Raw genomic sequence first — 10,000 nt, forward strand, 5'->3', positions numbered from 1 at the left:
AATCTAGTAGGAACTTATTTAACTCGACAGAGACACAAAAGAGCTGCTGCTGTCTTCAGCATCATCTGAAGGCAGCATTTTAATGTCAGCGTTTGTTACCCACAATGCATCTTGGTGTGGTGTTTAAGCCCTGTGTGCTGATTGAGGAAGCGCGCCGGTCGATTGAGAAGCACATGAAAGCGTCAGCAGGTGATCATCAAGGTCCCGTGACTCTCAGATGTGTCAGGATTAATGGCGTCGAGCTCGTGTAAATGATTAAAGTTAATCAGCGCTCTGCCTGGAGACGTTTAGATGCAATCTCGCGCTTTCATCACATGCAAACAAACGGAGCAGCTTCGCCAATATGCTTTAAATCATGTTCACATTAATCTGATGTAGAGGCCAACCTCTAAAAACGTCAATGTTTTAATCATTTATCATTATTTATTTATTCAGCTTAGAAGCTTCCGTGTTTAACCAGTAAATGAATGCATTTTAATTCTGATTAAACCACACAAAATCATGTTACAATCTCACGAAAATATTAATTATTTTTATTTTTTTATTCAGTATTTAGCATTCAGTATTTAAGCAGTATATGAATGCATTTATGTAATCAGTATATAAATGCATTTTTATACTGATTAAATCACACAAAATCATGTCGCATTTCCAAACTGATCTCAGAAAAGTGTGTATAAATAGTACGCCAAATAAAAACAAAAAGTCATGGTTTTGATACGTTGGTGTGTATATGCTATGCAATGTGTAGGATTAGGGTTGTGGGGAAGATGCCTTTCATATGCACTCGAAAACTAAATATCAAGTAAATGTTTGCATATTAATACCGTGAGTTTTTGTTTTTACTTTGCATACTATTTATATGCATTTCATGAGTCTGGGCTCCACATTTCACTTAAAAAAAATGCATTTAAAAATGGCTAATTTATTTTATATTCTGTTGTAATTTGGGCTGCATCTGAAGTAGGCCACACTATTGATATTAGCTGAAAAATTAACAAAGTTTCTGTTTATATAGTGAACAGTGTTTATGATCAGTGTTAAATTTGCAGGGAATCTTGCGAGACACTGTCAGAAAGACACTGAGTCAGCTGAAGACAGCTCAGCGCATTATTGATGTGTTCGACTGTATAATGCATCTAAAAATATACCAGCTTTATCGTTTATTGCAGCTGAGACTTGTTGTATTTAAAGAGCAATGTCCGAAGAACAGAAAAAGTTTAATATCTTTAATGTGTCTTGAGTTACAGGCATGCAAACTTTGGAAGAAAACAGAAAACTCTTTTGAACAGTCCCCATTGGCACACAATGCCACAAAGATTGCTAAAGTCAACAGATTTTATTAATAGACCTACGAATCTCTGCGTAAAAATAATATAATGATGCTGCAGTATTTCTGAAGTCATTTTTACCCTTCTGTAAATTGGCTCCAAATCTCAAGTGCAAACTGCATTTTGATAAAGCATTTATCATGCATAATAAGTTTGGTTTTAATGCATTAATTATTCCTTATGGTGCACCTTAAAATGCATTAATCTAATTAATAATCATAATCACAGTTTTAACACATTCTAACACTGCTATCATCTATACATGGATAATTAGTAGAGTTATAATACTTAATTGTAACACTTACAAGTAGATTGCATTACAACACATAACAAATAAAGCTTCAAATATTATAATGCATTTTAACTTTGGTAAAACCACAAGACGTCTCCAACTGAAGAAGTGAAGATCTGTTGATCAGCTGTTGTCTAATGATGAGGATGTTTGTGTGCATCAGAGGAAATAAGATGCTGTTGTTGAAGAAATAAATAAGATTTGAAAAGATTAATTATTAATTATGAGTCCTGCTTTTGACTTTTCCTGCCTTTGATGTTTGTAGAGGTAAAAAAGCAAATGTTAGAAATCAAACTGATAAAAAAAGAAAGTGTGTATCATTGGAAATACACAATATTGTGTGAGCATGAATCAGTCCACGTGCACACGGTCATATTTATTTGCAAATATGATTATACAGCTATGAGAAAAACAATTTAATGGACCACTTGAAAATTCGGAGACTTGTAAATCGTCATTTTTGTTCCATTCTGTAAACTACTGATGCATTGCCTCCAAATTAAAAATATTGTCATCCATCCATCCAGGTTTTGGGTTGAATATTTAAATTTGATGAATGCAAAATTAAATCATTTACTTGTCTTTCCATCATGCTGTAGAAATGATAAATACAATAAAATATGAAAACCTATATGATATTACAATCACTATATATGTGACCCCGGAGCACAAAACTGGTCACATGATTACATTTTTTGACATTGAGACGTATGCATCATCTGAAAGCAGAATAAATGATCTCTCCAGTGATGTGTGGTTTGTTCTGAGGACAATATTTGTCTGAGATACAACTATGTGAAAATCTGGAATCTGATGGTGCAAAAAAATCTAAATATTGAGAAAATCATCTTTAAAGTTGTCCAAATGAATTCTTAGCAATGCATATTACTACCGTAAACAAAAATTATGTTTTGGTATATTTACTGTAGGAGATTTACTAGATATCTTCATGGACCATGATCTTTATTAAATATCCCAATGATTTTTGGCATAAAAATTAAATAATAGTGTATATTTTGCTACTGCTACAAATATACCCCAGCGACTTAAGACTTTTAGGTTTTGTGATCCAGTGTGTGTGTGTGTGTGTATAATATCCAGGTCATATGTAATGTTCTCATCTTTTCATTTTTAAAATGTGTGACTGCTGAATCACACACGTATGCGTTCGTCAGATGCTTTTATTCAAAGTGACTTTCGTTGCATTGAAGGTTCACCTTTGATCAGTTCATGCCTTCTGTAAGAATCGACCCCATGACTCTGGTGTTGCGAGCACATGCTCTACAGGAACAACACAGATTTAATGAGATTCAAACTACTGTTGCTGTTCATTTTATATGCATGAATAGTTTTTCTAACACATTTGATGGTTCTTGCTCGCGCTCTGACTCTCCTGCTGCTGGTCGTGTGTGTGTGTGTGTGTGTGTGTGTGTGTGTGTGTGTCAGGAGCTGATTCTCTCTCTCTGTCTCTGTGTGTGTGTCAGGATCTGAAGAAGGTGCTGTCGTTCCCTCCGTATCCCGGAGAGTTCCTGCATCCGGTGGTTTACGCCTGCACCGCCGTCATGCTGCTCTGTCTGTTCGCCTCCATCATCACCTACATAGTGCACCACAGGTAGGGCACACACACACACACACACAGTGTTCCTTACTTCATGACATGTTTTTGTCAACAATAATAGTACAAAACACACACAAAAAATACTCTTTTAACCATGAAATCATCAGATTTTTTTAACTAAATTTTGTAACTAAATAACTTTTTATGTGTTTTTCCTTATTCTAATTCATTTTTTAAATGGCTATAGATATTTTATTATTTTTTTCAATTTTAGTTATTATGTACATTAAATTAAAATGTTGCTTTGGCAATTAGAATAAGTAAAAATATAAACAAATAAATGCATTAGAAACTATTAAAAACATTTAAAATATTACTAACCCCAAACCTTTAAAAAGTAGTTTATATTAAACGTATTGAGTTAGTTTTTAATTATTTTTGTTTCCGTTTTTTATTTTAGTTTGTCATTTTAATTATTTTTTTTTATTAATTTTTTTCATTTTATTTAAATTATAGCTATAGTAAATCAAGAACTAAATTAATCAATGTAACTAGATAAAATAAAAATGTTTTACTGTATTTCTATAATCAAATAAATGCATAAAATATTTTTTTTATATTTAATAATATTTTATTGTATATTATAAACAATTATTTTGTTGTAGTATTTGTGTGTGAGTGATTTTTGTAAGCTTAATTATTTTTATTTCTTTAAAATGATAAATAGTATGTTTTTATTTTAGTTATTTTAAGTTATTTTGCCACATAAAAAAATGAAAAATAAAAAAGTAAATAAACTAAATGACAATTTTGCCTTGGCTGTAGATTGATATAATAAAAGTAATAGTAATAATAATAATAATAATAATAATAATAATAATAATAATAATAACAACTTGTATTAATAAATAATAACTTAATGAATCTATATATTTGAAATCATTAATAAATAGTTTTCCCTAATTACACTTCACATATGTTTGTGAATTGTTAAGTGTGTTTTTAATTTAACTATAATCCAGTTTACTGGCTGCTACGATGGTTTTAATAGTTTTATCCTGCAGTTGTGATACTAGTGTGCACTTGTTGGTTTACAGAAGGTTATTTGTTTTTGCAGTACTTTGTTGTAAATGTCACACACACACACACACACACACACACACACATGCTGTCACACTTCTGCTCCTCAGCTTGGCTCTCAGTTTAGACCGTGTGTGTGTGTGTGTGTGTGTGTGTGTGTGATGTCGATTCCTTCACTCTGACGCTTGAGATGAAGTCAGTCCATCATCATCTTCATCTTCGTGACGGTCAGGGCTTTGGGGAAATCAGACTCCAGCCGCTTGATAACGGCACAGAATCTCAGTCTGAACTCTATCGCAGACGAATCTTTATTGAGTTTCTAACAGCACAGTAAACATCTGAAGCTGAAACAGAGATGTAATCATGGTTTTATGGCCTGAGCTTCACCACAGACGTCTGGGGAGCACTACAGAGTCCACTCGACTGTAAAACTGCATCAGTGGAAATAAGACACAGGTCTTTTGAGCTGAAATAAATGCAAAACTCCTTCATTATTTTAATGTTGTCAGTTTTCATTTTGATTTCAGTTTTAATCTTTTTTTTTTTTCATTTGAAATAGTTTTTCATAAAATGCCTAAATAGTTTTTTTTAGTACATTAATAAAAAAAAAATACATTTATATATATATATATATATATATATAATTTTTTTTGGCTTACAATTTCAAATACATTTTCTGTAATGGTTTTAGTTGAACTTTAATATAAAATGCAGTTTTTTTGCTGAAAATAATAATAACTACATATATATATTTAGTTTTAAACATTGATATTACTGTACAAAATATATTTGTACATAAATTAATACTAGTATATCAAAAGAAATTTCTAATGTTAGAATTTTAAATAAAAACTGTTCTTTTGAACTTTCTATTCATCTGTGAATCCTGAAAACTAAAATGTATCACAGTTTCCCAAAAACATTGTGCAGCACAACTGTGTTCAACATTGATAATAATCAGAAATGTTTCTTGAGCAGTAAATCATCATATTGACACTGAAGACTGGAGGAATGATGCTGGAAATACAGCGGAGCATCACAGAAATAAATTACACTTTTACACAGATTCACACAGAAAACAGATGATTTACATTAGAATAATATATCATTATTTTTACTGTACATTTGATCAAATAAATGCAGCGTTTGTGAGCAGTATAGACGTCTTTAGTGTGTCTTAAATCTATGATAAGGCTAAAGAAAGAAGAGTTGTGCGTCTGACAGGCGATCCATCACAGCGTCACTGTTTGTCTGCTGATCCTTTATCAAGAGTGTAAATGGAAATGCAGTGAGACACACACACACACACACACACACACACACAGCTGTACAGGGACTGCCAGGTTAAAGCTCCTGACCCAGACACAGTGATTAATGTTCTCTGAGAGGGAGTTTCTGCTCCAGAACTTTCTCAGGAATCGTGAGCTTTTCCTGTGTGCTGCTGGATCTGGGTTCTTCTGATTTATTGTAATGAGTTTAATTTAAGCTTCAGTTCGTCGGGTTTGACTCACTCTGAGAGCAGAAAGGCAGAAGAAAGCAGGTGATTTCAGATTGTAAAGTTTGATCGCTCGGGTCGAGTCACGTCACAGAGGTTTGTCTAACAGGTGAATCTTATGAAACAGAACCAAAAATAAGGAGCTGTTTTGCTACTTTATTTAATGTTATATTTTAATGTGTATTTTATTAAAAAATAAAATAAACATATACCTTCTACAGTATAAATATTTATTCAATTTTATTTTAATTGTAAATTTTTATTTTATTTTAAAATGAAATAAACATATACTATATATTCTGTATATTCTAAATATTTAATATATAAAATAGTTGTTTTTGTATTTTATTTCAATTTGTATTTTTATTTCATAAAATTAAATGTTAGAAATCTATTTTATTATATTTCTTTCTCTTAAATATATGTATAAACATGCATATAGTGTGTACGTTTAATTATTACGTAAAAAAAATATATATTTTCATCTAACTTTATATTTTATTATACTAGTATTTTAATTTAATTTAAAATTTTATTATAATTTTACTTTTTTTTTTAAATATCTAAATTTTAAATAAAATGAAAAATATATTGATATATTTTATTTATGGTTATATTTTTATTTTGAATTTTCTACTTTTTTTTTTTTACTAAAAATGTAAACAATAAAGTAAAACTATGCTACTATTAAAATATATATTTTTTGTTATTTATTATATATAAGAAAATACGAAAAAATATTTTTGATGTATTTAATATAGTTTTATTTTTTATAAAATAATAAAAATTGTTTATGATGCGTTTTATTTAATATTTATTTTGAAGAAAATAAGATATAATAAACAATATAATAATAATAATATAAAACATATCTATTTCAAAAATATACTTTTATTTGATAATACGTCTCTATATCTTTTTGATGCGATGTGTCTGTCCTGTTTCTCATCATTGGTTTTCTCTGTCGTGTTGTGTTGTGTTATGGTGACCTGTCCTTCTCTCTCATGCACTCAAAGGCAAATGTAGATGTTTAACACGCTTCACACACATTGACCGTATGTTGTGTGTGTCTGTTTTTTCCAGCACAATCCGGATCAGTCGGAAAGGATGGCACATGCTTCTCAACTTCTGCTTTCACACGGCTCTGACGTTCGCCGTCTTCGCCGGAGGCATCAACCGAATCAAATACCCCATCATCTGCCAGACCGTGAGTCTCTCATCTGCGTCGCTTCATCTCTGCCGCTCACATTCGGTCTTTCAGTGCATTAAATCGATTATTCATGTGTGTTAGCATTATAATTTGGGGTGTGCATGTTTTTCTGATTGCCTCCTGCGTACAGTCTCTGACCTTAATGAATACGCTGTATAGACTTGAATGAATCCATACAGAGAGACATATATTTGCTCTTAAGATGCTGTGGTGCCTTTAGGGGCTTTCAGTGGCGCTTTTGTCGAAACCTGTGTGTTTTTGAGTCTCTATTCTTGTGAGTCTCACTAAAAAGCTTCGTCGTTGTCTTCCTGACTGCATTTCGTCTCACATTATAAACTAAAGATAAAGCATGGCTCAGTGTGATGCTGTGGGTTGGTTTCTCTGTATAATGGGCTTTATTTGGCTCTGAACCCTGCAGGATTCAAATGCATCTCTTTAAAAAAAAAAGAAAAAAAAGAACACATTCGGGTCAAGTGAATAAATGAGAGCCAAAGAAACCAAACTGAATAGTAGTATTGTAAATTATAGTTGAATTTGTTTACTTTCTAGTACTACTCCTTAAGTGTGAATTATAATTGTTTATCCTCTTTGGTATGCATGTTTGAATCAAATTCAGTAATTTATTATGTATAATAGAAAATATAAATAAATGCTTTTATTCAGCAATGATGCTTTAAATAGATAAAGTGATGATAAAGACATTCATAATGCTACAGAAGATTTCAATTTCAGATACATTTTTGAACTTTATTCATCAAAGAAACCTGAAAATATTATTCTCGGCTGTTTTCAACATGATAGCTACAATGAAATAATTTTAAATAAATTACATTTTAAAATATATTCAAATACAAAGTGGGTATTTTAAATAATAAAAATATTTTTTGCTGTAATTTGGATAAAATAAATGCAAGCTTGATGAGCAAAAGAGACTTAAAAAAAAAACTTTAAAATCTTACTGTTCAAATATTTTAGTGTTGGCTGATTATTCTTATCGATTGAGACAAAAGTGCTTGAGTCAGGATAAAGATTATGAAAAGAGCTTAGAGTTGCTGCAGAAAACAGAAAGATAATGTGAGCAACAGCAAAAACATGTTGCTGGAGACGGACTTGTTAATGAAAATGCAAACAATTATTTATTTATTTTTTGCCAGCAGGAGGCGCTTTGAAAACAGCAGAAACAGTGGTTTCCAATTGGCTGTAATCATCAGCTCCGCTCATGAACACTTCTTTCTCAGATCAAATGAAAACAGCATTGAAACTTTTCTGAAAACAATTCCACCACCACAAAAGAAAATCAATGCATGGGAAACATTGGTATTGTGAATTGAAATATCAGAAATGCGTTAAAAAATCAAATCACAGTTACAGAAAAAACACATAAATGTGACCCTGGACCACAAAGTTTTCATTTTTCAAAACTGAGATTCATGCATCATCTGTAAGCTGATTAAATCATCTTTCCATTGATGTATGGTTTGAAAATCTAATATCTGAGGATGCAAAAAAGTCTAAATATTGAGAAAATCATCTTTAAAACTGTCCAAGTGAAGTTGTTAGCAATGCATACTACTCAAAAATGAAGTTTTAATACATTTACGGTAGGACATTTACAAACTATCTTCATGTTATGAATGATCTTTACTTAATGTCCTAATGTTTTTTTTGGCTTAAAAGAAAAACCAATAATTTTGACCCATACAATGACTGCGTTAGAGCTCCAGGGTCACACACACAAATATATATATATATATTGGGGCTGTCAATCGATAAAAAAATAATTAATCGCGATTAATCACATGATCATCATGAGTTAACTCATGATTAATAAATTAATCGGACATTTTATCTTCTCTAAATGTACCTTATAGTAATACTGTTCAAGTTTTTAATACTCTAATCAACATAGGTATGAACAAATATGAATGTTTAATGTAAATGTATGTTTATATATTTGTAATGACAGTAGGTCTTAATGAGTGTCCGTGAATCATTAATTCAACTGATTTGTTCAAATGAATCACAAATGAATCAAACTGAATCATTGACTCACTCAGTTTGCTCATCAATGATGAATCACTGCTGTGTGTTGCTCGTTTGCAGAATTGTGCAAAATTTGACAATATTGTGTCTAAACTGTAACACAAGATTAACTTCATTTATTGAACTGCTGTATAAAATCGATTTCACATTTGCAGCAATGCAGTTATTTGGAGAAAATGTCTCTCTTGTTTTTTGCGTGATATTGCTAAACTATATTAAATGGAATAAATATAAGACAAAACATAGGTATTTTTGCACTAATATCTTGTATATTTGGACATATAACTGTAATAGCCTAACTAATATCAAGCAGGGGTTTTGGTCAGTGTGATTTCACAGTGAAATGAAGACTAAATGTCCCGTTGCTCCTCAAGGTCATTGATTTCCTCACGATTGCTCACGATTGTTGTGGTTTGAGCATGTTGTTGAGCTCTGGGTTGGTCAGAGATTTTCAGTGTCACGGCTCAAGGTCGTCATCAGATTTATATTTATCCGTCTTCGTGTGTTTGATCTCAGAGGGCCGTCTCTGATTGGCCTCGGCCGAGTGATGGATGGCGCAGGAAAGTGTAATCTGTGCGATGGGAATCCACCGTCTCTCATTCTCTCCTGATGATATGGATCCGGGTTATTGTTCTCTCTCTCCTGAGTGTTTGTGAACATATGTTGTGTTCAGATGCTGAGAGAATCTGATTATTCTATTCGCCGTCTCGGCAAACACAGCGACTCGTAAGTGGATGAGAGAAATTATAGTTAGATTCCTGCTGGATATTTGACAGCGCAGCATTTAATTTAGATTACAGATGAATAAATAAGCACAGTGTGACAGCGGAGACAGAAAGCGTATTTAGTGTTATGTTCAAATGCGTATGCTTAACATTGATCAGTGTTTCCTTACAGAACTGATATCGGCCTGGCTGATTAACCACATAAATACTGGTTCATGTTTAATATGCAAATTTGTAAGGCTCCAAATGATCAAACGCTGCTGTTA

The 10,000-nt window shown here is 31.8% G+C and overlaps 1 protein-coding gene across 1 annotated transcript in view; it reads left to right on the plus strand.

Annotated features, from left to right (window-relative positions):
• LOC113081202 (adhesion G protein-coupled receptor A3) overlaps positions 1-10,000 on the plus strand; it is a 107,342-nt gene that overhangs the window by 84,251 nt on the left and 13,091 nt on the right. Inside the window, exons 15-16 of the mRNA XM_026253277.1 lie at positions 3,108-3,235; positions 6,840-6,963. Of these exons, the coding sequence (XP_026109062.1) occupies positions 3,108-3,235; positions 6,840-6,963 (252 nt within the window). The remainder of the gene's footprint in view (positions 1-3,107; positions 3,236-6,839; positions 6,964-10,000) is intronic.

The sequence above is a fragment of the Carassius auratus genome, unplaced genomic scaffold (assembly GCF_003368295.1).
Source record: "Carassius auratus strain Wakin unplaced genomic scaffold, ASM336829v1 scaf_tig00033347, whole genome shotgun sequence".
Lineage (NCBI taxonomy): Eukaryota > Metazoa > Chordata > Actinopteri > Cypriniformes > Cyprinidae > Carassius > Carassius auratus.